Source organism: Eumetopias jubatus, unplaced genomic scaffold (assembly GCF_037043125.1).
Source record: "Eumetopias jubatus isolate StellerSeaLion01/CBP00866 unplaced genomic scaffold, mEumJub1_p1.0 scaffold_12, whole genome shotgun sequence".
Taxonomy (NCBI): Eukaryota; Metazoa; Chordata; class Mammalia; order Carnivora; family Otariidae; genus Eumetopias; species Eumetopias jubatus.
In genome coordinates this window covers 29,262,007-29,289,609 of record NW_028274818.1, presented here as the reverse complement: position 1 = coordinate 29,289,609, position 27,603 = coordinate 29,262,007, and the positions used below count along the sequence as shown (strand labels likewise).

Below are 27,603 nucleotides of genomic sequence, written 5' to 3'. Positions count from 1 at the left end.
CGTGGGTAGGGGTGACCCCAGGCTTGCCCTAGGTGCTGAGCTCTGGGGACGGTGGGAGTCTGTGGGCTTCAGGGGGTTGGCTTTCTTAGGCCTGATGGGGGTGCTCCATTCCAGGTGAAGCTGGGTGGGTGGAGGGAAGGTGACTCCAGGGGTCTCTGGAGAACAGAGCACCCGGATCATGGACCTAAGCATCTTCAACTTAGCTGAACTGCTGATAACGGGGTGCTTGATCCTGCATTGTAAACAGCTTGATGCTTTAGGCCCAGGGAAGCTGACTGAGTGCTGGGGGTGCCGAGGGGACCACCTGTCGGAGCAGGAAGCTCCCCAGCAACAGGACTGGCGGAGACCAGCTATAACACATGGGGGGACAAAAGAAAGCGGGGGCAGGGCCGTGTGTGGAGGCTCTTCTAAGAACAGCCAGCAATGGGACGCACAAGTTTGGGGACCCAAGGTGCCGGGCCGTGGTCTCCTGGCCCACAAGCAGGTGTCCCTGGGCAGTGTCTTGGAGGGCAGACATTTAGGGGATCCTAGCTCCCCTACCGCAGGGCAGAATGGGATTAGGAATTGGAGAATGGGGACAGAAGCCTCTGGTACAAGGGAACTTCAGGATTTTAGCAACAAGATTCCCAGAGGCAATTCAGCCCAGAGGCAGAGGGAGGGACACTGCTGATGCCTGATTCGGTATTTTCGACAGTGGTAATGAGGCCTCTGGGAGACCACCTCTGAGTCTGAAATTTGCCCATGCAGGGAGGGCCCTGAATGGAAGACTCATAGGCAAGTCAGGGTGAATCAGGGCCCTTCTGAGGGCCCCCTAACTTCCCATGGGGAGGGAAAGGGAAGCTGATGGTGGGGCCAGGCACTGGCATCGCTGAGCCAATTCCTTTTCTCATAAATGGCCTGCCTCCTTCAGCTTCACCCCTTGGTGGAGAAGCTGCCTCCCTAGGAAAGAACATCTGACACGTGCCCTGCCTACTGTCCTCACAAGCCGCAGGCTGCTGCCCCAAGTCTACAGATGAATCCACATCCTAACAAGCAAAAACCAAACAGAGTAACTTTTTCGCAATCAACTGGCCAAGTCTCCTGGAGTCCTAACTTAATGGGTGAGCAGTTGGCCCTGGACCGGGCTGTGTTTCAATTCATTGCAGTCTCAGAGGTGATGGTGATTGCCCAGCCCTGGCTTGAGATGTCACCTCATGGATGCGAGTCGGCCCACTTCTGGCTGCTCCCTTCATGGCTCTAGGCTCTGCGTACTTGTCCATTTGCAGACCTGCCTCCATGAGAAGCCTGGAGCTGGGCAGGGAAGAAGACACTGGGGCTTTGAATTAAAGCTCACCCAGCTCACAGCTGTGCAGGGAAGCCAACTCCCAGGCCCCTGCCACGTTCCATTTCCACACCTATCTATTCTCAACTGAACAGCCAGAGTGATCTTGTTAAACAAAAATCAGACCATGCCACTCTTTTACTCAAAGCCTACCCAGAGCCCCCATTCCATTCAGAGGAAAAGCCCGAGTCCTTACAGCAGTCTTTGCCATGGGCCTTGCAAAGCCCTCCTGACCCATCCCAATACTGCTCTGCTTTTGTCTCCTGCCATTCTCCCTGCTCCTCCCGCTCCAGGCACACACTCCTTGTTGTTCCATGACCATGCTGGCATGATCCTGCCTCTGGGCCTTTGCATTCGCTGTTCCTTTGCATTTGCTGTTCCTTTGGCCTAGAATGCTCTTACCCTAGATATCTGTATGGTTTGGTCCTCAGTTGAAGGAGTGGCCCTTGAAGTCTACTCAGATTTAATTAATGAGATTTTCTCTGACTTCCTGTGTATATATACAAACCTATATGAACAAATGCAAAAAGAATACCTTTAGAATAATAATAACAGTAGTTTCTGTGAAGAAACCACTTGTATGTAAGCTCTACGTCCTTAAGCTCGGCTTAGAAGGGTGCCTTTTACATAGAAGGTGCTCAATAAATGTATGCCTAAGAATGAATTAATTGATCTCCTGCTATGTGCCAGGGATTATCCTAATTTTCTGCATGAATGAATGAATTCAAACCTCATAATAATATATACTGTGATTATCATCCCCATGTTAAGATGACAGAACTGGAAGCTGGGGGACATTTGATCTGCTCAAGATTGCTCCTGACATGCATTCATTCATTGAATTATTACAATAATAGATACTATCATCTCCGCCATTGTACAGATGGGGAAGCAAAAGTTGAGAGAGTTTACTTTGCTGAAGCTCACAGGGCCAATAAAATAGAAGAGCTTGAGCTTTCAACTCAGGCAAATGGATATTTAATTGCTGTACCATGGCTTCAAGCCCCACCGCCAGAGTACTCTGCTGGTTGGACTACATGAAGTGGCCTGAACTCAGGGCTGGTTGCTTCTGTTACTTCTGGCCCTAGCATTGCTACCATCTCCAACCTCTTGATTGATCCCCTCCTGACACCCCTTGGAGTGGACAGGCTCTGTTCTCAGCATTACTCCCCAACTTCTGTGTCTACACCTGGGTCCTTACTCAGGGAGGCTTTCCCAGGGGGGGTCTACCAGCCCCGTTGACAAGGAAGCTTCCAAGGCCGATTTGAGGTTTCAAGTTCATTCACATTCAGGATTTTTAAAGCCTGTCTAGGGCAGGTCCAATAATGTGTGGCCACCGGGGGTGACTTAAAGTTCTCTCTCTTTACAATTGTCCTTCCATTCCTGGCCATTCGTGATACAGAAGAACTTGTACCTGAGTCCCCCTGTGATTGCCTCTCCACTTAGGCTTCAGAGGGCCACACTAGGTCATAGGCCTGGAGAAGCTGGTTCTTGGAGCTGGAACACCCACCCAGGCTCTGATGGTTTCTGAGCCTTCTTGGCAGAGGGTAGGGAGTAGAATGGCCTTGCTTTCTTATTCCATCTGAGATAATCAACCAAACTCCTCCCAACCACATCCCTTTGCAGGATTGCGTCAGTCAGAAAGAGATGCCTGTGAGTTCATTTTGGAATTTCTAGAACAAGGACAAGCGGTAAGGAAATTCTCTGAACTGTTTTGAGAGCTGAGGAGGAAAAGAGAAAAGGCATGAGGGCTCATGCTTCCTTGGGTTTTGAATACTAGCCCTGGCTTGGGAGTTACCTGAAATTCAGCTTTTTTTTTTTTTTTTTTTTGAGAGAGAGAAAGAAGGTGGGGAAGGGCAGAGGAAGAGGAAGAGAGAGAATCTTAAGCAGGCTCCACGTCCAGCACGGAGCCCCACACAGGGCTCAATCTCACAACCCTGACATCTAAGCTGAAATCAAGAATCAGACACTTGACTGACTGAGCCACCTAGGCACCCCGAAATTCAGCTCATTTTTGCCTTCTGACCTGGACAGTCTTAGGTCAAGTCAGCAGACAGGATCTGTGCAAAGAATCTTCCTTACGGACCCCTAGCTCACTGTCCCCAGAGGGCTCTGAGGGGGCCAGGACATTGACGAGTGTCAGTCTAGGAGATGGGGGAACTGATGAGGAAATCAAGCGAGCCATCCATCCTGGCTGCTCTGAGGTCTGGGCTGACAAGGAGGGGCAGGGTCTGGAGTGCAGGCTGCAGGTCCGGCCTGTAGGAAGAGCTAAGGGCTGAGGCCTGGCTCATAGGCGGGCAGTTTCTGTGTTCTTTCCTAGTCCCAGTCAGACAAACTGAAGTTCCTAAGGGCTGTGGACACCTTGAGCAGCGCTGTTCACTCCCAGGCAAATGGCAATATGAATGATTACTTTCCTAAAACCATTCTGGCCAAGAAAATTGAGGTGAGAAAGACCCCAACCTCTTCTGGAAGTTGATCAACCAGGGATGGGGATGACCAAGTCCCAGAGCCAAGAGTTGGCATCTCTGAGGGAAATTCTGAATTTTCTTCCTGGCCCTTCTAGTTATTAATCCTTGAAGAATCCACTGAGGTCTTGGTCAGCAATGTGCGTCAGCAAGCCATGCTCTGCATCGTGGCCCTGAGGTTCCTTCCTTGCTGTTTCCTCCTCTGAGCCCCCGGGTCTCTGATGCTGAGAACATTTGGGCTGGGAGGAAGGGCAAAGTTTGGGGACTTGAATTTTGGGCTGTGGGTGGCAGGGCCCCATGATTGCCACCTCATCTACCAGCATCCAGGGGTGGTGAAGGTACCTCAAATGTCATTATTAGAAGCCTATTAGGACATCCAGTGTAGGAAAGCCTTCCCAAGAAGCCAGGAAGCTCCTTCCCTGGCAAGGAAACCATTGAAAAGTGTTTGGGGGCTCAGGTCCACACTGTTTCCTGTGCCTCAGAAAAGGTAGCAGAGCAGGTTCTATCATAGGGTCTTAGAAGCCTCACCCAGCCTGTCACTAATACCCTCCGAAGCTCTCTTGTCGTTCTTCCCCTCTCCCCCCAGCCAGGTGAATCCACCATTCTACTTATCCCAGAAACTGGACCTGGTAAATGCCTGCATCTCTAGCACATTCTCTCTGCCACTCATCATGCCCAGTCTAGACCGAAAAGAGAGTGCTAGTCTCTACCTCCAGGTAATCGCCACCATCACCTCCCGGTGGAGGTCTCCACGGGAGACCTTTTGTCTTCAGAGAGGCTTCCTCTGTCCTCCTAGCTCCTGGGCCCTCCTCCCCTCCTCCCCTCCTCCCCTCCTCCCCTCCTCCCCTCCTCTCTGACCCCTCCTTCAGGAGCTCAGAGCCCCATGGTCCTCATGCTGCCCAGGAGTAACTCCTCTGCCTCATCCTCACCTGTCTCCCTAGGGAGTGGCTCATGTTCCCACACTGCCGATGTCCTCTCTCACAAAGGCTCTCATTTCTCTAGGTCCATGGCAAACTCAGTCTTAAGAGACAATATGATGAAAAAACCCATAGATTTTATGGAATAACTGACCAGTAGACTGCCAAATCTCAAGAATTTTCAGTTTTAAAAATAGAACTTTCCTTATAAGAACAGAATGAATCCCTAATGGTGAGAATCTCCCGGGGACTGTACTTGTTGGGGAGAATGACCCAATGCCTACATTTTACTATTTGGCCTACAATTTGGGCTGGCCCTGGTCCAGTCTTCAGTGATGTCAAGAAAGGTCAGCACTTGGGAAGATCAGTGTGTGGCGGCAGAGCTGGACTGGCCCCCACTTTCCTTCCTCCTGAGGAGGGGTCTGAGGGACGTGGGGGAGTGCCCCAGGGAGCCAGGCTGGTCCGGTGGCTGTCGGGCCTCCTACACTCCACGCTTCCTCAATTGTCAGACAATCCAAGCCTTAGATGACATGTTACAAGCTCTTGTAATGGAGGATATGGACCCCAACATGCCCATACTGCAGAACTTCCTGGAGGTAAGTGGCTGTAGAAAGCAGTCAGACTGGGGCCCTATATTAAATCTGGTTTTTGGGGAGGAAAGACAAGGAGTATTAAGATAGTCTGGAGGTCTTTCAAGCCAGAGGCCATCAGTTCTCAAACCTCAGCGAGCATCACGGTGACTGGGAGACCACTTCCTGTATTGCTCTCTCTCTATCTTTAGAGCCTTTCAAATATTCTTAGTTATGATACATTGTCATATCTTTGGGGTGAATTTGAGTTGGGGAAATAGCCGAGTCACTTGAAACCAACTTTCATCAACAAGATGGTAATTAATGAGGATAATACAGTTTTGGATAAAACATTATATTTGACTACCAATACGGAGACAGGATCACCTGGATATCTTAAAAAAAATCTTTGATGAGGGCCGTATCTAGAGAGGAAACATATTCCTATTGGGATTAGTGACATGGTTTTTTTTGGAAGGTATCATTTCTGGTACATTTGTTGAGAAGCATTTCTGCGCTTTGTGGGTACTTTCCCTGTAAGTGGACTAGTAAATGCACTAATATAATTTGAATTTATGGGGAACAAAGATGCAGAGCTTTGGTTCTCCGTCAGGGTGGGGTCCTCAGGAAATCCACTATTGGGGTCCTCATTATCCAAAGGTAAATGGTGCTCCCCAAGTCACCACTTGAAATCGTTTCCAAAGTTTCATCTATCGATTTATCTTGATAAATGAAATTAAAATGATAAAAATAAGATTTTCTATATGCAACAAGATTTAGATTATATTTGCTACTTTGAGGTAATTCTGAAGCAAAAAAAATCATGTGTGGCTATCTTAGACATAATTTTTCCTACAAAAACTATATGATTGCATAATACCTCATTTATTTCATATTTGACTTTGCACAGTGGGATCAGAAAGATGGTTAATTTAAAAAAAATATTTAAGGTCTATTTAGTTTTTCCAAGGGCTCCTCTCTCTCTCTCTCTCTCTCTTTTTTTTTTTTTTTTGCCTTTGGTTTAGTTTTTTTTCATATTTTTATTAAGGCATGGTTTACATACAGTATAATGCCCCCTTCCCAGTGGGTAGTTTTGCGAGTTTTGACAAACGCAGTCATATCTACACAACTACAATGAAGCTACAGAGCAGTTCTACCATCCCCCCAAATCCCCCCCATGACTCTGTAAGTCAACGCCTCTGCCCACCCCAACCCCTGACAATAGATGATCTGTTTTTCTTTTTGGCATATGAGCTGCCAAAGGAAGCACTTGTTTGTCTTTCTGGCCATTGGGGAGGTAGATTCGAAGCAAGGAGGGATGAGGGCAGTGCTCCCATAGATGGCACTGGTGGTTTCTCTATGCTGCCTTTTCAGATCATCTTGCCTTGGTTAATACTGTCAGAGAAAGTGCACGAACAGACCCGGGCCTTGGGCACCATTGCCCAGATGCTGAGGTTTATTTGCAATTTCCCTGAGCTGTCGGTGAGTGCCTGGGGTCGGGGGAAAGGCTGACCCATGGGCCTTGCCTCTCTGAACGTGGGGCACCTGACTGAGCCTGAGGCTCTGCAGGGCTTCACCAGAGCACCTTATTTATTTGTTTACCTGTTTATTTAGCATGAGTGCCTTTTCTGCTTCTATGGGATATTGCCCTTAGCTAGTAAACTCTAATTGTCCAGACACATCTTGGTGGGAGACCTTGGCCTGGAGAGCTGGGTTGGGCCCACAGCTTTCCACTGGTTAACATATTTGAGGTGTCTGGCTGCGCCATGTCCCTGGGTGGCATTTGGAAAGTTTTCCCCACTCCAGGACAGAGTGGAGTGGAGTTGGTGGGGTGAGGGGCCACACACAAGCACATAACTTACTGATGTGGGAAGCAAGGGGAGGCTGGAGGGGGACGATGGTCATGGTGGGGAGGTAACAGTTTCCTCTTCCTGGCAGCACATGATGGAGTTCTCCATGAGTGGGAAGCTAATCGGCATCTTAGGCCTGTTCTGCATGAACGCCAACTATGAGATCAGCACAGGGGCCTCGGAGGCATTGCATTACTTGTTCAAAATCCTTGTGCTTCATAGAAGTAAGTGATACGAGCCTGGGGCGTTACATGGCTATAGCTGTGGGGACCTGCTGAGTGACAGGATCAAACCAGCACAGGTCCCTGAATGCCTACCTTGTGTCAGGCACACCGGGGGGCAGTTCTCTCCTGCAGGAGCACTGGAGTAAACAGGCTTTATCTAAATGAACTCCAAGCCCATTGCTGATGCAACACCCTGTTTTAAAAGATTCTAGAAGATCCTTGGAATAAAGGGGGAGCTAGGTTCGCAGCCACCTATGAGACCCCATCGCTCCTGCTGGGTGTATGACTGAGAAAATGAGCATCCTTTCTCAGGGAACAAACTTGCGAATCTTTGATCTAGACCTTCTCTGCCCCAGAAGAAACAAAGATACAGACAGCCACTCATGCTTACAGAGGTGCTAGAGGAATTTGCAAGTATGCCCTAAAGGGTGTTTCAGAAACCTCAGCTTTTTATGATCCAATAAAATGTACTTCCTGTTTTGCTCAGCTGTAGGGGTGAGGGGTGGGGACAGTCCACACAGTGGCACGGGTACAGGAACAGCAGGGGCCAGACCACCTCCCCAACTACAGTCTCCCTCCACGCATCAGCCTGGCACTAGGGAGCTCTCCCCATTCTGCTGGGCAAACATTACTCCACCTGTTGAACCCTGTTCATCTCTGAGGTTTGGAGGGGAAGTGAGGGAGGGTGTGTTCCTTTCTCCCTGTTAAGGCCCTGCTCCTTAATTGTTGTTTTTGGATCGAAGGTATGAAACAGAAGACAGAGGCCATTCTGAAGGACTTGCAGAAGCATTTCCGGGGAGGATGGTTTGCCAACATACAGAGTCTCACAATGGTAACCCTTGCTCTCCACCGTGTGTGGAGTGCCCAGATGGGGAGCATCCGCAGGGGAGAAAGATGGCTGAGTAGCGATTACAGAGGGCCTGGCTGGGGCCACAGAGGAATACTCCCCCACCCAGGGAACTGTCCCCAAAGTTCAAGGTCTCATGGACAGCATGCTGGAGGGATAAGGCCCACTCCCCTAGCTTCACTTGAGTTGACTGAAGTTGGAGGGTCATTGAGAGAGTTTGTAAAATAGGGACACAGTCGACCCTCTCCCCCACCCACAGATTGTGCTCCTGTACCTTTATTTCTGGCCTAGCTTTAATTCTATTCATTCAGCAAAGGCGTACCTTTGGTCTTAGCAATGGTGTCCCCAGTGGTTAGTCTACTTCAGCCATTCCAGCCAGATATCCAAGAATCGTTCTTCCCTCTTTCCTCCCCCTCACTTTCCACATCCAGTTCAATCCCACATCTGTCCATTCTCATCCTGAATGGGATGAGAGTCCATCTACTCTGCCCCAGCCCCACCACGGCTATTCTGACTCGGTCCACCATCAGTCTCTTGCCCGGGTTACTGCAACAGCCTCCTGCCGATCGCCATTTCTGACCATGCTCTACATCACACCATTTTCTGCACTGCCATCAGAGAATTATTTCTCAAATGCACATATCATCATATTATTCCCCTTTGCACTGACTCTCCATTGTTCTTATACTAAAGCCTTCACATAGCCCGTGAGGCCTGGCCCAATGTGACTCCTGCCTAACTCCCTCACCTCATCTTGTCTAGATTCCCCTTCCCCACCCAGTCGGGGTCCTTTGCGGGACACAGCGCCTGGACTGAACTCCTCTCTCTCCAGGCCTTTGCACAGTCTGGTCCCTGCCTGGAACTCTTTCCCCCATTTTCACCAAAGTATGGACTTCAGAGGTACTTCTTCCGGGAAGCCTTGTCTAATCTTGCGAGTCTGGCTTCGGTGTCCCCACTATGTGCCTTACTAGCATTTCTAACATGGCACTATGATTGCCTATTTACCTGCCCTGCCCTGACAGTAAGTTCCTTGAGGGCAAAGGCAGAGGATGTCTTGTGTGTGTGGGCTTCCCCAGCTCCTGGCATAGAACCAGGCACAGAATTGGGACTCTCTTTCTTGTGTGAGTGAATGAGCTTCACGGGGGTGTATGGATCCAGAGACATGAGCCACACGTGGTTTAGACCACAACAGTCATTCCTTGCTCTGGAATGCTGTGAACTCACTACACATCAGAACTCATTTCCAAATGGGATCACCTAATTACGTTCCAAATTCAAAACAGAAATGCCTGTTGCATTGTTCTCTGAACCATGTTGTCTGGACCCTTGTTCTTACCTGGGAACTTAGGAGCTGGTGACACTCTGGAGCCTGGCCTCGCACCATAGAATAATCAGATGCTGACCAGGGGCTGCCTCCACGGGACCCAGGTTGACTGGTCTCTTTGGAGTCCGGAGGTTTTGTGCAGTCCCAGAGTGGGATGCTGACATGGCAGACACAGCTGTTGCTCTTCTTTCTTCAGTTCTTCAGGAAATACCTGACCCCTGAAGAGAGAGCAGATGTTATAATGGTGTCAATGGAGGCCATGACCAATGCCAACAGGCATGATGTCTGTGCTGCTTCCAAGATGCTGAAGATGATCCTGAAGTACTCTATGCCAGAAATTGGGAAGGTACCAGCTCAGAGGGACTTAATGGTTCAAGGTCAAGTTAAGGATGCTTCCTCACTGTTTTGGATCTTGTTCTGTTTGATTTCCTACTGGTTGGGGTTTAACGAGTTGAAATCCTTTAACTCAGAGGAGAAGAAGTTAAATGAGTTGTTTGCAATTGTCTGAAAGGCCTTTCCATGAAAAAGGGTGACCTGTTGGCCTCCATGTCTACCAGAAAGGGAAGAATAGAGTCAAAGTTATAGCAGGAGACTACTGTGGGGTCCTAGGACCATGAGAGAACTCAGTTATTCCTTCTGCTTCCAAACAGTATATTAGGTCTGTGGGAGCCTTCTTCATTCAGGTGGGAGAATGCACAGTCAAGACAGAGATCAGTCTATCTATCTATTGTTCAATCTACCAATCTATTGATCTATCAATCTATCTCATATATTTCATATATACATATGAATTTATGAGACACTGACATGAATCAGTGATGGAATACAGAGACTCTTTTGTCAGAGGTGGAACTGGTTCTCGGTAAAATTAAGATAGCATGGTTTATTTTTGTCCCTTAACATCCCATTTTTAAAGGTCTTATGCATTGATAGATTCACTCTCATCTCAATGGCCTAACCTACTCCTCTGTCTTGCTCATGACACCTCCACAACAGGTCCAGTTATTATCCTGAGTCTTACCCTTGCCGCTCTCTCTGGCCTAGAGAGCCATCTGAATGCTTCAGAGCAGACCGGGAATAAGCTCTTAGAGCTGAAGGCCACCCCAGAGGTCAACCACTGCAACCTCCCACTCAATGCCTGTAACCCCTTCTGGAACACTCCTGACTCGAGTAGCCAGATTCTCCTCAAAGCGCTTTTGGGAAGCTCGCTACCTTAAACCATAGCTCATTCTAATTTGTGAATCACTTTCATTATTAGAAAGTTCTACCTTATTGTGAACCGAAATCGTCATCCCCACAGTTTCTAGTCCCTGGCCCAAGTTTGCTTTTTGGAGTTATGCAGAAATCAATTAATATTCAGGTTTTACTAAAACTAGGTGCCACACACTCTGCTAGCCTTGTTCACATGTTATTTTATTGAATTCTTACAACAGGTCTGCAAGGAAGTAATAGTTTTCTTTTTAGAAATGGGGAAAAGAGAGGTGCCTGGGTGGCTCAGATGGTTAAGCATCTGATGCTGAAAGCATCAGCCCAGGTCATGATCCCAGGGTCCTGGGATTGAGTCCTGCATCGGGTTCCTTGCTCGGCAGAGAGCCTGCTTCTCCCTCTCCCTCTACTGTTCCCCCTGTTTGTACTCTCTTGCTCTGTCAAATAAATAAATAAAACCTTTTTTAAAAAATGGGGAAAAGAAAAAGCTAATTTAGAAAATTTGCTCAAGGAGGCTAAAGCCTTAGTAACTGAAGTTTCTTGAGCACTTACTATGTGACAGACACTGTTTCCAACCAATGTAGATGTATTAGCTCAGAGCCGTTAAAGTTGTTTTCATTTTCTATATGAGGAAGTCGTGCATAGAAAGGATGAAAAATTTGCCCAAGGTCACACAACTGGTAAGCAAGAAAGTGAGGTTCAGATTCAGGCGTGTGACTCCAGGGCCTGTGCTGTTCACCACCAGGCACACTGCTGAGTCCACACGGCTAGTAAACTGTGAGACCTGAGCCCTCCTCTTCCCCTATAATAGGCTTTATGTCTCCTAGCCCCACATCTCCAAGTTAGTCATCCCCAGACACTTGCTTCATTCCTCATGACATGGTTTCCAGGCATAACTTGAGGCACTCTTCCCTGCTGCTCTTCATTTTGTCCCTCTTAAAATATGGGGGACAGGACAGCCCCCAGCCACACAGGAGTGTCTGACCAGAGTGGGGCAGTGACTGCTGCGGACAGGTTCACATCGGTGTGTGCCCACATACTTTATATGGGTGCATGGTTATGCGCCTCCTGATGAGCTGGCACTGTGTCTAGATGAATCTTGCTCCTCCTTCCCCCCACTTCAGGTGCCAGAAATTATCCAGTACATTTGCCACAATATGAACAGCATCACTGAAACCACAGCCCAAGGGACCATAAAGAAGATCCTTTACCTGCTGGCCCAGACCTACACCGATGAAGTTATCCTGACCCTGTTTAAGATGGAAGATCAGTCACAAAGGTAGGTGACTCTACCAATTCCACTGACCGGCCCCTGACAATCTTCTAATTTGCTTATTCTTAAAAGGTACCCAATTTTCAATACAAGTAAGTTCCTTACTTATTTGGAGGCAGGGTAATTGTCAAAATAATATGGACTTATTGCAGCAAATTTGAAAGCATGTAAAATTTTGAAAAAGCAAAAAAAAAAAGAATTAAATCGGTTATCACCTAGTATAATTTATAATTTGTCTACCTTTTTAATTTTTTTTTTAATTTATTTGAGAGAGAGAGAGAGAGTGCATGCATGAGTAGGGGCGGGGGCAGAACGTTAGGGAAAGAGAGAATCTCAAGCAGACTCCCCACTGAGTGTGGAACCTAATTTGGGGCTTGATCCCATGATCCTGAGATCATGACCTGAGCCGAAATCAAGAGTCGGACACTCAACCGACAGAGCCACCCAGGCACCCCTAATTCGTCTACCTTTTAAAAATGGTTTTAAAAAATGTATTATCAAACTCATACTCATACATACCAATTTGCATATTTTTTCATTAACATTTTATCATAGCATTTTCTTAAGTTAAAACCTTTTTATGAACATAATTTTGATGGCTGCCTAATATGATATATTATATAATACAATATTATATTGTATGAATCTACTATGCTATAATTTCCTTTTTTAAACTTAAAAGATTTAATTTACATGCAGTAAAATCCACCCTTTTTGCCATACAGTTCTATAAGTTTTCTCAAATGTATAGTCACAATCTTCAGCCCCATAATCAAGATACAAAACATTTCCATCAGCCCCCCAAAATTCCCCTGTGCTACCCTTCTGGAGTCAACTCCTTCCTCCACACCCAACCCCTGGCCACCACTGATCAGTTCTCTATCCCTGTCGTGTGCCTTTCCCAGAGTATGGTAAATAGAATCATACAGCACAAATCATACAAAATAAAATCATGCTTTTGAGTCTGGCTTCTTTCACCCTGCGTAAGGCATTTGGGATTCATCCAGGCTGTTGTATGTATCAATAGTTGAATAGTCCATTGTATGGCTATCTCACAGTTGTTGTTTTTATTTACCTTTTGGATGGTTTCCAATTTTTGGTAATTATAATAATGCTGCTGTAAATATTTGTGTACAGCTTTTTGTGTGAACATCAACTTTCATTTTTCTGGGATAAATTCCTAGGGACTGCATTGCTGGGCAATATGGGAAGTGTATGTTTAACTTTAAAAGAAACTGCCAGACTATTTCTCACATGTAGCTTTTCCATTCCCACCAGCAACATAGGAAATTTCCGGTCGCTTCCATCCTTGTTCATATTGGTGTTTTCATTAAAAAAAAAAAAAAAAAAGTCATTCTACCAAGTGTGTAGTGACATTTCATGATCATTTTAATTTACATTGCCCTAATTTAACTGTAGTAAATGAGGTTGAGCATGATTTCATGTGTTTATTTGCCATCCGTATAACTTCTTTGTTCAAGTATCCAAATCTTTTACTCATTTCTTGAGATGTTTGTTTTCTTATCATTGAGTTTTGAGAGTTCTTTATATATTCTGGACACAAGTCTTTTGTCAGATATATGATTTTCAAATATTTCTCTCATTTTGTGGATTAGTTTTCATTCCCTTAAGTGTCTTTGGCAAAGTTTTAAATTTGATGGAGTCCAATTTATCTTTTTTTTTTTCTGTTATAGATTGTGTTTAAGGTCATAGATTTTCTTCCATGTTTTCTTCTAGGAGTTTTATACTTTCAAGTGTTATATTTAAGTGTATGAATCATTTTTGGTTAATTTAGGTGTGAGGAACTGAGTCTAGGTTCAGCTTGTTGCATATAAACATCTGGATCTAGAGTTTTATTTGTTGGAAGTTTTTAAACTATGGATTCAATTTATTCAGCAGTTATAGGGCCCTTCAGATTATCTATGTCCTCTTCAGTGCATGTTGATAGTTCCTGTATTTCAAGGAATTGGCTCATTTCATCTAAGTTACCTTATTTATGATCAAGGAGTAGGTTATAGTATTCTTTCATTATCTTTGAATGTCCCTAATGATTTCCCCTCTTTCATTACTGATATTGGTAATTTGTGTCTTGTCTTTGTTTCTTGGTCAGTCTGGCTAGCAGTTTCTTAATGTTATTATTTCTAACAATCAGCTTTTATTGATTTTTCCCCTATTATTTTTCTACTTCCATTTTATTTATTTCTGCTCTTATCTTGATTATTTCCTTTGTTCGGCTTGTTTTGAGTTTAATTTGCTCATCTTTTTATAGTTTAAGGTGGATATGTAGATTACTGATTTGAGAACTTCTCTTTTTAAACAGACATTTTTAATACTGTGAATTTCCCTCTAAGCATTCTTTAGCTGCATCTAAAAATTAAAAATGTTGTGTTTTCATTTTCATTCGGTTCAAAATCTTTTCTAATTTCCCCTGAGACTTCCTCTCTGACCCATGTATTATTTAGAAGTGTTGTTTAATTTACAAATACTTGATGATTTTCCAGATATCTTTCTGTTGTTGACTTCTAGTTTAAGTCCATTTGTATGATTTCTATTCTTTAAAATTTGCTAAGGTTGTTCTATGAGTTTGTTTGTTGCTTTGTTTCATTTTTAAAGATTCCACATATAAGTGAGATCATACGGTATTTGTCTTTCTTTGACTTATTTCACTTAGCATAATGCCCTCAAGGTCCCTCTGTTGTCACAAATGACAGGATTTTTTTTTTTTAAGATTTTATTTATTTATTTGACAGAGAGAGTGAGAGCACAAGCCAGGAGACAGAGGGAGAGGGAGAATCAGGCGCCCCGCTGAGTGGGGAGCCTGATGCAGGGCTCAATCCCAGGACCCCGGGATCATGACCTGAGCCGAAGGCAGCCACTTAACCAACTGAGCCACTCACGTGCTTCAGGATTTTCTCATTTTTTATGGCAAAGGATATTCCATTGTACCTATCTATCTATCTAGATATAGATATATATATAGTTGGATTTAAATCTACCACTTAATGATTTGTTTTCTGTTTGCCTCCTGTGTTTTTTGTTCCAATGGTTTAGGATTTTAGTGGGTCTTAGCATTGTTAACATACCCAAATTTTCATAGTCTATGTAAAGTTGATATTTTAGAACTCCAAGAAAATGTAGAAGCTTTCAAAATATAGGTTCCTTTTCCTTCCCTAATTTATCTTATAGTTGTGATATGTATTACATCTAGCACATTGAAGAAAGACACCAAAAAAGTTATAATTTTTGCTTTCAATAATCATACCTATTTTTAAACTTGAGAGAAAAATGGTCTGTTATATTTGCCCAAATATTTACCATTCTTGTTGCTCTTCATTATTGAAGTTCCAAGTTTCCTTCTGATAAAATTTCTCAACTTGAAAAATTTCCTGTAGCATGCCATTCAGAACAGGTCTGCAGGTGACAAATTCCCTTAGTTTTTCTCATCTGGGAGTGTCTTTATTTTACCTTAATTCTAAAGAATATTTTCACTGGATATAGAATTCTAGGTTGATGGCTTTTTTTCCCCTTATCACTTTAAATATGCCATTCCATTTTCTTCTGGACTGTAGAGTCTCTGATGAGAAATCTGCAATAATTCAAACCATTTTTCCTGTATGCAATACGCTGTTTTTTTCCTGGTGGCTTTCAAGATTTTTTTATCTTGGTTTTCAGAAGTTTGATTATGTTGTGTCTGGACATGTTTTCTTTGAGTTTATCCTGTTTGAGCATTACTGAACTTGAGTCTGTTAGTATATGTCTTATACCAAATTTGGGGGAGTTTTAGGCCATTAGTTCAGATACACTTTCTGCACCAATATCTTTCTTCTCTCTGAGATTCTAATGACATGAATGTTAGACTTTTTGATGGTGTCTTACAAGTCCCTGAAGCCCTGTTAGTTTTTTTCTAATTTCTTTTTTTTTTCCAGGTTGTGTAATTTCTGCAAGTTCACAAACTCTTTCCTCTATCATCTCCAATTTCCTATTGGTCCCAGTTAATTTTTGTTTCAGGTATTTTATTTTTCAATTCTAAAATTTCCATTAGGTTGTTTTTTTTAATAGCTTTTATTTCTTTGCTGAGAACATTTATTCCTTCGCTGAGAACATTTATTCATTCGTCTCAATAATGTTCATCTTTACCTCATGGAGCATGTTTAAAATGTCTACATAAAGTCTTTATCTGGAAAAATAATGTTTTCAACTGCTAATTTAACATCTTGGTAATCTCAGGATTGGCATCTGTTGATTATTTTTTTTTCCTGGGGAATTGATCACATTATCCTGTTATTCATAGGTCAAGTAAATTTGGGTTGTAGTCTGGACATTTTTAATATGATGGTGTGAGGCTCTTGGTCTTGTGAAATTCTCTTGAAGAATATTGATTTTTTTTTTTAAGCAATCAACCTGGTGTATGGTTCAGACTGCAAGTTTTGTCTCACCTTCTGTTGAATTTAATTTCAATGTCTGTTAAGTTTTTAAAGTCTTTGCTGTGCTAATTTGGGTCTGTCTTACACATGTGCTTCTCAAGGGTCATTTGGGTCTACCCTGTGCACGTGTAGTAGGAGTGCTCCCAGGACTTAGGTGTTGGCTCACATACAGAACTAGGAACTTCTCTCTCTCTCTCCTCCTCTTTGAGATTTCTCCACCTTCTGCTTCCAGGAACACCTTTTTCAAGTTCTCTGTGTAAAAGTTGGGTTTTCTCTCACAATTTTACTGCTTGTGGCAATATAATTGCACACCTGGGTCCATGTGTAAGGCAGTAAAGAGAGAAAAGAGAGCAAAAAGGGGGTTTCTCCCTTCCCCACACACTTACCCTCTGGGTCATAAGTCCCCCGTGTAATTGCAGTTGCCACCTCTACTTCCACTACACAGTAGGCTTCTGGAGTCATCCTCAGGACAGGGTTGGGAGAGAAAATAAACAAAGAAACAAAGATTCCACCCATACGCTCCTAAAGCCACAAGTCCTAGGGTCCTGTTTTCCCAGACCTCTGTCAGAATGAGAGTGTTTTACCCATAGATTTTGTTTCATGTTCCTGCTGCATAGTTTAACACTGGGGCCAGCTTCAGGTCAAAGTTGGGAGAGAAGAGAGAAAAGAAATCTGGGAAACTCATCCAGTAAGGGTTGCTTTTCAAATGGTTGCTTTCTTCCCCAAATCCACCTGCTATTAATAATTTTCAAAATTTCAAAATAATTTTCAAAAAGTTGTTGCTTTTGTACTTGACCAGTGTTTTTAGGACCAGTCAGGGGAAGTGATTGACGGGAATGTGCTTTCTCGGTCTTGGCCAGCTCAGCACCAGAAGGAAATAATTTCTTTGTAAAGAAATTTAAAAAATTAAGAGAATCTTAATCTTTGGGAAATTAAGATTGCTTGTTAATGTCCAGTAAGTACCAGGTAGGTAATGAGCGCTTGGACAAGGCGATAGGACATCACAGGAGGCTCTTCTGACTGATCTGCAACTTTGAAGTGTGGCCGGAGAGATTTTCTCAGATCAGGCTCACAGGCTAAGTGAGCATCTTCGGATTTAGCTGTGTGTGAGATGATAGAGGACTGGGAGGTCTGGAGATGACAAAATTAAAGGAGTGAAAGGAGAAAAAGAGAGGGGCTAGAACACTGGGCAAAGGAGCCTGGAGTCCCTTTCCCTGGAAGCCCTGGGGAATCTATGGAGGGTGACCATGTTGGTGGGGTTCTGCCTCTACAGAGGGGTTCACAAGCCCTGGGAAATCCTGGCATCATTCCCCAAAGGCTATGAAGTGATCATGGAATTTCTGCTGCAGAAACTGGCTCCACACCAGAAATCAAAGGGCCAGGAGCCCAGCCATGGCATGGAGATCTCTCCGTTGATTGTATGGAGGGGCCCATGGAGGGGGCTGGGTGCTGGGGTGGGGGTGGGGCTTCCCTGGTGCCCCGTCCCACGCTGTCCTGAGCTCTTGGGGCCTCTCCCTTTTACATATCCGTGTTTGGTCAAACATTATAAAGGCCGAGTCTTGCGGTAGTTGGAGGGTTTTCTCTCCCTCGTAGGGAGACAAAGAACTAACTTCTCATTCTGCCTGCGTGAACTTAGGTAAGACAAACACCCCCAGTAGCCCCTTAACTCTCAAGGTCTTTGAGAGAATAAAAAACTACCACAATGATGAGAATATTTAAAAATGATAACATTCTAGAAATTGCCCCTTATTTTCTTGGCTCACAGTAATTTAGTTTTGACTTGCCCTGGCAGCATGGGCTTTTCTGGGCCAGCCCATCATGGTGATAGGTTATGGGCAGAGATTTCATGGTGACAGAACCTGAGAGTTGGAATATAAAGATGATAATGCCCCCGCCCTCCTCCCCACCCTCAGGCCACCAGGGCCATCCATGAGCTCCTGCTGGAACCAAGTCGGCGGATGGAGGTGCAGACCTTCTTCTCCTCCCTGTTTATGGCCCTGCTGTTCCGGATCTCCTTCCTCGTGCTTGAAGGGGACACGGACATCCAGGATCAGCAGCATGCAGCCGAATGGGTGGACCCTGTCAGGTAACTTTGGTCTCTGGGCCAGGCTTCCCAGTGATTGTGCTCCAGGACCCATCCAGCAGCAAAGCCTAGTTATTCCCCTGCCACTGGCCTGCCCAGGGCCCAGACACCCTTCTCACACCTCCCATGTAGGGCACGGAGTGTGTTCCCCATACACCATTTCAACAAGTCTTACTGGACTTTTTATTTTTATTTTTTTTAAGATTTTATTTATTTATTTATTTGACAGAGCGAGAATGAGAGAGAGAGAGAGCACATGAGAGGGGGGAGGGTCAGAGGGAGAAGCAGACTCCCCGCTGAGCAGGGAGCCTGATGCGGGACTCGATCCCAGGACTGCAGGATCATGACCTGAGCCGAAGGCAGTCGCTTAACCAACTGAGCCACCCAGGCGCCCTTTACTGGACTTTTTAGAAAAGACTCTTTATTTCTTTTTTTTTTAATTTTTTATTGTTGTGTTAATCACCATACATTACATCATTAGGTTTTGATGTAGTGTTCCATGATTCATTGTTTGTTCATAACACCCAGTGCTCCATGCAGAACGTGCCCTCTTTAATACCCATCACCAGGCTAACCCATCCCCCACCCCCCTCCCCTCTAGAACCCTCAGTTTGTTTTTCAGAGTCCATCATCTCTCATGGTTCGTCTCCCCCTCTGACTTACTCCCCTTCATTCTTCCTCTCCTGTTATCTTCTTCTTTTTCTTTTTTCTTAAAATATGTTGTGTTATTTGTTTCAGAAGTACAGATCTGTGATTCAACAGTCTTGCACAATTCACAGCGCTCACCGTAGCACATACCCTCCCCAATGTCTATCACCCAGCCACCCCATCCCTCCCACCCCCAACCACTCCAGTAACACTCAGTTTGTTCCTGAGATTAAGAATTCCTCATATCAGTGAGGTCATATGATACATGTCTTTCTCTGATTGACTTATTTCACTAAGCATAACACCCTCCAGTTCCATCCACGTCGTTGCAAATGGCAAGATCTCATTCCTTTTGATGGCTGCATAATATTCCATTGTGTATATATACCAACTCTTCTTTATCCATTCATCTGTCGATGGACATCTTGGCTCTTTCCACAGTTTGGCTATTGTGGACAAGACTCTTTATTTCTGACTTACTGGGCCAATGCCAAGATTCTATACCCAAGTGAAATCAGTATAATGGATAAAACAGTGCACCTGACTCCACTCCCTACCCTTCTGCTGGCTTCCCTCGCCACCTCAGGGACCCCACATCTCTCTTGGCCTTGGTTTCTCATTTGTAAAATGTTAGCCTGGGTCTCTAAGGGCTGTCCCACTACCAGCGGTTCACAATTTGCGTAGACAGGCAGGCTGCAGGTAAGGGAGAGGAGCACAGATGGTGGGGATGACTTCCTGTCTGCTTTCTGCCTTTTCTCCAGTTCCAGCATGGAGGCCCTGAAGACCTTGATGCTAAGTACCGGGTATGGAGACTATGTGTCTTATGTTCAGAAACTTGGGGCCTGGGAGCTGCTCACCAGTCCTGAAAGACATTATGAGGGTGTCACTCTGCTGGCCAGGTAGGCCTTGCCCCTGTCCCTGGCCAGACGACCTCCCAGCCCATTGGCTTTCTTCTGGGGCCCAGGTCTGATCCCGAGCATTCTGCTCTCATCGGCAGGACCATGGTCATCAAGAATTGTTGGCATAACCGCCCCATCTTCAGCCTCATCATCAGGATGCTCCAAGAACAGGACTATACGAATCACTTAACGGCCCTCGTGTTTATGACTGAAGTGAGTGGTTCTTGGTGGGAGGAGGTCGGGTGAGGGTGATTCCTCTGGAAGGCAGCTGTACCCAAGGGACACCTCCAGGGATGGCTGGTGGAGGAAAGGATGGCCTAATTTACTCCCTGCCTCAGAGAAGGATGGGCGGACACTGTTAATGACAATTAGGTCGCCTGGAGTCACAGGCTTGGAATATACCTGGTGTAATTCCTCCTTGAATCTTAAGGCAGCTTAACTCTGTCCCGACCTTATGGAAAGACATTGCTCTTTCCTTCAGCTACCTCGACCTCATCAGCCTTTTAAAAGGAATCTTTGCTCAGTACCACTGATTGACTCAATGTATTTTGGCCATTTGACAGAAAAAAGGTGTAGAAAATTTAAAACATATGAAAAAGAACTTTAGTAATTATAAAACCATTAACAGTCACAATACCCAGGGGAAACCACTTTTAGGTTTTGGTCTGAATGGGGGGAAGGGGTGGGCACGCGTGTCATAGCTGACATCGTTCTCTAATACTCTGTATCTTGCTCTCTTTAAGCATCTTCAAGCATAAATTTTAACAGTGATATAATATTTCATCACAAAGATGTTCTATAATTTATTGGACGTTTTGTTTCCAATTTTACACTATTATAAATATCACTGTAGGGGACGCCTCTGTGCAAAAGACTTTGCCCATATTCCAGAGTATTAAATATTGAATATAAGTAGAAGTGTTGGTTCAAAAAATATGAATGTCTTCTATGATTTTTTACATTAATGCCAAATTACTTTCCAGTAAAGTTGTACCAAATTTTACTTCCACCAGCAGTGTCTGGGAAGGTTTTGGGATTTCTGGCTCACTGTAGCTTTCAATAGGCTCCCTTTAAAATTCAAGCCACCTAATTTTTTTTTTAATGGAGCAGGATTACATTTGACCATAACAGAAGATAATGCAGTGCTAATACTGGAATCTAAGCAGATATTACCCTAGCGTGTCACAATGTGTCCTGATGTAGGGGCATTGTCTTGTGGGAAGGTGCCCACGGCCGTGAGCAAGTATGTGCACGTTGGTAGGGGGTGCTGGCACATGCATTCAAGGATGTATGTTATGTTGGCTGAACTCCTGCTAGGGATGTGGGGATGTGGGTGTAGGGTGCACAACTCTGCACAGAAGAGGGTGCCTTAACTCAGTAGGTGTCCAGCATTAGAGGACCTCATGTCACTAAGAAGCTGTTTAAATGCAGATTCCTGGGCTCCATCCCCAGAGCCGTGGATTCAGTGGCTCTGGAGTAAAGCCCAGAAGTCTTTGTTTTCTGTAAAGACTCCAGTGGGTGTTGCAGTACAGGTAGTCCTCGGACTCAGTTTGAGAAACAGTACAAGGTGCAAGCCGGCGAGGGTTGAGGGGAGGGGAGCACCACAAGATGGTTGTCACTCTGTAGAGCAGTTCTGATCTCTGGCTGCCTATTAGAATCCTCCGGGGAGCTTTAAAATATGCTGATGCCAAACCACAACTTCACTCCCTCTCCTGACTCCCTGCCTTCATATGCTATTTGAATTGGTCTGGGATGAAGTCCAGGCATCGGTTTATTTTAGAAGTTACCAAGTTTTAAGCGGTGTTCTAGAAATACAGCTAGGACTGAGAACCACTCTAGAAGCTCCCCCAAATGCGTAATACCCAACTGAAACAAGTGGACATGTAAATGGCAATTATTCATCTACCCCCCTTACCGGATGTTCGGGCGGAGAAGAGCGGAGGGAGGCGTCGGCAGGCTGGGGAGAAGTCTGGGACTGCATCGGAGTAAGGAGATGGGTGAACCTCACTCTCAGACGTTCACCAGAGTGGAGAACCAATGGGGTTTTATGCACCGGCTAAGACAGCTGAGCACAGTCTTTCAACAAGAGACCGCATCTGGGAAAGCTTTCTAGTATTTCACAGCCCTTTACAACTTCCCTGTTTGTTTCGTTACCCTCGGCCATTCCCCTGTGATGATCCCAAGTAGAAACACTGGAAAGAGACAGGGCCGTGTGCTTTTCTTCAGGGCACTCAAGGAACAGGGGAGCTCAGTGACTCTGATTTTCACTGTAACTCTGTGAAAAAGACGTTACTATCTCTGTTTTCTAGAGGATGAAACTGAAGCTCAGAGAGTTTGAGAAACTTGCGGGGCTGCCGATCAAAGACAGGTGGAAACCGAGGCTCCATCCACGGAAACGTTTTTTGCCAGTAGGATTGCACGTGCGACCGTGGACATACGTTTGTGCATGCGTGCATACACACAAAAGCAGGTTCCTCTGGCCTAAATGTATCTGAATAGCTTTTGTCTTTTACAATTTTATTTCAAATGACATATAAACCCAGATAAATTTTACATAAATATACAAATGAAATCACGTGTGCTATTTATTTTATTGTAGCCATTTTCTTATCTTTCCTATTTTTGCCTCCTCCCTTCTACTGTATCAGTTCTAGCTACCACCTCTTCCTCCTCCCAAGGGTTTCAGAGGCAAACAACCAAATATGTATCCTTCCATATTTTTCTCCACGGTCAAATAATCATACACAGCTATCTATAAATATCTGGGTGCACTTCTTGCTTTTATCCTCTATAGCTCCCCTCAACAAGGATGCCTGAGGAAAACCTGCAGAAGGAATGAATGACTCCTGGAATGATGGAGTGTGAAGTTACCTTTCAACTAAGCTTTGGCCTCTTTACCTGTTCTTAAGACCATTTCTTTATAAATAAATAGAAACCTAGATTCAAAGTCACTGGGGATTTTTGTTCTCCTTGCCCATCATTTCCGTTTTCTTGGTCTCTTTTTATCAGCTGCTCCGGTGCCCAGGTGTGGCCGCCATAGTGGACGAAGCCGCTGTCCGCATTCTGGCAGACTGGTTCCACTCTGAGGAGCCCGCCACGGTGAAGCTCCTGTTGCAGGTGGTGGGGATCTTTGCAAAGCACAGGAACATGGTAAGATGGGCCGGGGGGGCCAAGGGTATGCTCTCAAGAGATCTTGTCGCCCAGGGAAGCAATTGAAAGGCCCGGAGGTCCAGTGTGTCATTATAGACAGGGTGGACCACATTCTTGGGATCAGACTAAGGGAACCCTCATGAAGCCAGTTCGCTGGATACAGGGGTCAGGGACCTGTGCCATTCATGCTCAAAAGAGAAGGTTCTTCCAGGGATCGCTTCAGAGTAAGGGCTAAGCCAATTCCAAGAGCCCAGGCCATCCAGGTGTCCCAGAGATGGGCACCATCACCAGGGCTGCTAAAAACAGTGGAGCTGAGAACTTCTGGGTGTAGTGGGAGGAGGGCTCTCCTCTGCCTTCTCCCCTTTTCCCATGAGGACAGAAGGTCCTCCTGGGCAGCTCCCTCTGACTGCCCCCCATTTACCAGGCCAGTCCCGGTCCCAGTCCCAGGATGGAACAGTGGTAGAGCGCGGCAGGGCTGGCTCTTGTTTGGATCTGCTTGAATCGAAATGCGAGTCCCTTGGCGTAGCAGGAGTAGCTCTCTGGACTCCTCCTCTCCTGAGCCGTGGTCACTCCTGCAGGTGCGACAGCTCCACATCCTCCAGCCCCACCTGCTCCACTGCTGCTATTCCCAGGACAGCGCCGTTGTGATGGAGGCGCTCGCGGCACTCAGGTGTCTCACCGAGCACCTCAGCTGGCAGCACTCGTCCTCCTTCCTTACTCAGCTCACCTTCACGCTCGGGCCCTTCTTTGAGGAGGTGAAGCCCTTTGCGGGCTCATTTCCCTTCTCTGGGCGTCCAAGGGAGTTGGGCAGAATTATCCGGAAAGGCCCCTGTAGCCCAAACGTGAGGCCATCCCCTAAAGGTCTGCTTCCGTGTGTCCTCTCGGGTAGCATCTGTAAAAGGCGTGAGATGTGCCGAGAGCAGATGGCAGTGACAAGGCAGAACGGGGCTGCTGTCCGATCACGGATCCCTGGGGGGACAGGAGTGTGCGTGGGAGCGTGCGCTGGGAGCGGGGAGCGCGGGGCCCTCGGCCCTCCAGGGTGGACAGAGGTGGAGGTGTCTTCCATGTATGTGTGTGTGTGTGTGTGTCTGTCTGTCTGTCTCTTCTCCCCCAGGAGTCTGAGCAGCTGCGCCTGATGGCCTTTGAGACCTACAGGGCTCTCTTGGCTAAGGTCAAGAGGACAGTGCTTGTCTTCCCCTTGAAGCACCAGGTCCTCAACTTGATAGTCCTCCTTGTGCTCCACCTGGAGGATGTGAATATCAGCGTGGCTCAGGTGAGAGGCCAGGCCCTGGAGCCTGGTCTTCCGTCTCGGGTTGTCACGGAAGGTAAATGCTAACAGGTGTTAAGTGCTAAGGAAGGGGCTGTAGCGAGACTGGAAGATGCTGGAGGAGTTGCTTTGTCTCTGACCTTGGCAAGTGGCAGGGAGGGGCCAGATGTGACCAGATGCTTGCACCAGGGTTTTCTCTCCCTCCTGGCCCTCCCCAGCTGGTCACCAGCACACAGCGGAATGCCCTGGGTGGGAAGACTCCAAGGAGGAAAATCCTAGTGTCTGGCACAGTGCCTCTGCCTGGTTCTCTGCCCTTGGCTGCATGGCCTTCCCGCCAAGTTGCTCCCCGCATGCTCCTTTGCACTGAATTGAGAACACCCTGCACCACCACCAGCAGCAGAGAGGTTCCCATGAAGCAGGACAGAGAAAGCCTGGAATTGGTCCATGTTCTGGGGGGCCAGGGATGTGACGGCAGCTGGGGAAAGTTGCAAAGTGGCTGATGTGGTTTGTAACAGGACTCTCGGTTTCCAGATGAGGCTACTTTGCCAGGGCAAGGCCCCTGATGGACACAAGTGACGAAGCTGCTGGATGTCTTTGGGGAAATCCGTTTCAGGGAGACTGTTTTCGGGGTGTGGGAAGCCATGCGGTGGGTGCATGAGCCTGGGAGGTGGATAGTTTCATTGCTCTGGCTCTCAGTGTCGTACCACAGCAACTGGGAAAGTCATTACAACCAGGCGTCTGGACCTGCTCCTTAGTGGGGAACAGGTGTACGCATGGCCAAGCTGCCTAGAGGACCCCGCCTCTCTCCGCACCCCTGGGTCCCTTGGGGTTCCCTGGACTCTTCCCTCCCTCCAGAATTGGACTTCCTGCCATTTGTCTCCCCTCCTTGTGCCCTTCTGTGTCTTCTCCCAGCCCCGTCCCCGTAACTCCCCATGCTGAACCTTCCTGTCTCTCCAGATCTGCCGGCCTGCCCTCTGCCGCACGGCCGCCATACTGGGCTGGTCAAGGCTCAAAGTGATATTTGCCGAGAAAGATGTGTGGACTATCCTCAGAGCCCTGGTAAGGCGGCAGCTTACTCACCATTCTGCTCCATGCAGGGAGGGTGGGGCGGCCAGCAGTCTGTTTCCTGAAGCATCTGGGGTTTGCAACAGCTGCAGTTTAATAATGAGACACTCAATGAGCATCTACTTTGTGCCCAGCACCTCGACCTGGTTCCTGCCCTCCCACTGCTCCCTAAATTGGGGAACTAGACACACAACTAGACAAATTCAGAATACTGTGGTGAGGGCTTAAAGAGAGGAATGTACTTCATAGTACAAAGGAGGGGTGCCCAGCCCAGTCTGGGACTTGAAGGAAGGCTTCCCGGAGGAGGTGTCATCTGGGAAGAGGGGGAAATGGAAAGCAGGATATCACTTAGGCAAAGAGAAGGGATCAGGAGTGCAGGCCAAGGTGCTGCCATACACAGGGCTGTGGAACAAAGCACTCACTCCGTTCCAGGGACTTTGCATACGTCATCTTATATAATTTGATCCTGAGAAATAAGGGCAGAAGAGCCTGGTGTGTGGGGAGCTATCAGTGGCTTGGACTCATGCGAGCAGGGGCAGAAAACTCAAATGCCTACAAGGCCATGAAGGAACATTAATCAGAGAAGCATACTGGGTGGCCCTGGAGGGGAATCGAAGGTCTGGGGTCCAGCGAAGGCAGTGCCTCTCAGCACGGTCAGGACACTGCACAACATTGTTCTGTTCTTGGCACGGTCAGACACCGCACAGCCTGGTTCTAGTACATTCTCAGTAACTCCTCCTTTATCCTAAAATGAAATTCATAGATTATATCATCTACCTGTACAGAGTTCCAAAATAAACATAATGCCCTAACTCCAAAGGAGAAATGAAAGTACTTTTAAAATAATGTGTAAATATGTATGTGACACAATATAACATAAATGACATGACTACATGACATAATATGATATAACACAACATAATGTAATGTAATGTAACATAAATAATAGATGGGCGTATCTGGGCCCCATTCCTCTGGAAGACACGATGAAGTAGTTGACTCCTTGACCTTCTCTGTGGAATCTCCGTGACTTGACCTATTACAAATGCAGAATGGTACCGGATTGTTGTGCTGGGGACTCAAATGCCACAAGAAGTGTGGCCTTTAGTGTTGTGACTTTCAAAGTGATGAACAATATTTGGTGAAGGTCTACATGACATGAACGACAGTCTTTCTTTGCTTCATATTGTAGATGCATCTCCAGGAAACCCAGAGTGTGTATTGAACTGTGAAAAAAATATTCTGTGTTTATATAAAAGACAGGGTCAGGTTCTGGGCATAGATGATTAGAAATGGATTTTTGATACAAATACGCAATGGGGCATTAGAAATTAGTGTACTCCCTCTCATCATTTTGACAACCAAAGACATTCCCCCCAGCTCTATAATTCCCCTGGGACAGTACACTCCCCAGCTGAGAGGGTTGAGAACCAATGGATTGAGTCTGAAATGGGGCGGGCTCAGTGTTGCTAGATTTTCCACTTTGTTAAGACAAGCAGGAAATCCTGATTTTAGGTGAAGTTTACCACATTTTTCTTGGCAAATAACTTACAATGTTTAAAAATTTGTGTGGCGCCAATGAAAAAAGTCTGCAGGCTGGTTTTGGCTCATGAACTGGAGGTATGCAGTCTTGACCTGGGAAGCAGGAAGCAAGAGCTGGGGCTGTACTGTGCAGGGAGGGTTTGGGCACAATAAGGCACAAGACTTCACGCTGTAGGCAACAGGGAGCCACTGAAGTGCTCTACGCCAGTGGTACCATGGTTAGACAGCTGTGTGCTTTAGACAGACCACCTGTTGTTGCAGACCGGAGGATAAGTTCACATGGGACAGGACTAGGGTCTGGAGGGAGAGGATCCAGGGAGAAAAGATGAGGCCATGAAGACAAAGACATGGAGGGATGAGCCAGGGCTGGAGAGCTAATTGATGTGGAGCGTGAAGGTAAAGGTCAACTCTTGGGTTTCTGACTTGGGCGAATGCTGGTGTCACAGGCTGGGGTCAGGAATACAGAGGGAGGAGCCGGTGTGGAGAGGAAGATAGTATAGTGGCTTGATTTTGTGCATGTCAGGTTTGT

The 27,603-nt window shown here is 46.2% G+C and overlaps 1 protein-coding gene across 1 annotated transcript in view; it reads left to right on the top strand.

Annotated features, from left to right (window-relative positions):
* The first annotated feature begins 1,012 nt into the window (after positions 1 to 1,012).
* LOC114221901 (maestro heat-like repeat-containing protein family member 7) overlaps positions 1,013 to 27,603 on the top strand; it is a 29,749-nt gene continuing 3,158 nt past the window's right edge. Inside the window, exons 1-19 of the mRNA XM_088016655.1 lie at positions 1,013 to 1,100; positions 2,948 to 3,012; positions 3,642 to 3,764; positions 3,885 to 3,964; positions 4,373 to 4,502; positions 5,213 to 5,299; positions 6,647 to 6,754; positions 7,211 to 7,346; positions 8,090 to 8,178; positions 9,714 to 9,863; positions 11,848 to 12,002; positions 17,694 to 17,838; positions 18,334 to 18,506; positions 19,913 to 20,050; positions 20,149 to 20,263; positions 23,060 to 23,200; positions 23,779 to 23,955; positions 24,315 to 24,473; positions 25,425 to 25,526. Coding sequence (XP_087872781.1) covers positions 1,013 to 1,100; positions 2,948 to 3,012; positions 3,642 to 3,764; positions 3,885 to 3,964; positions 4,373 to 4,502; positions 5,213 to 5,299; positions 6,647 to 6,754; positions 7,211 to 7,346; positions 8,090 to 8,178; positions 9,714 to 9,863; positions 11,848 to 12,002; positions 17,694 to 17,838; positions 18,334 to 18,506; positions 19,913 to 20,050; positions 20,149 to 20,263; positions 23,060 to 23,200; positions 23,779 to 23,955; positions 24,315 to 24,473; positions 25,425 to 25,526 — 2,361 coding nt within the window. The remainder of the gene's footprint in view (positions 1,101 to 2,947; positions 3,013 to 3,641; positions 3,765 to 3,884; positions 3,965 to 4,372; positions 4,503 to 5,212; positions 5,300 to 6,646; positions 6,755 to 7,210; positions 7,347 to 8,089; positions 8,179 to 9,713; positions 9,864 to 11,847; positions 12,003 to 17,693; positions 17,839 to 18,333; positions 18,507 to 19,912; positions 20,051 to 20,148; positions 20,264 to 23,059; positions 23,201 to 23,778; positions 23,956 to 24,314; positions 24,474 to 25,424; positions 25,527 to 27,603) is intronic.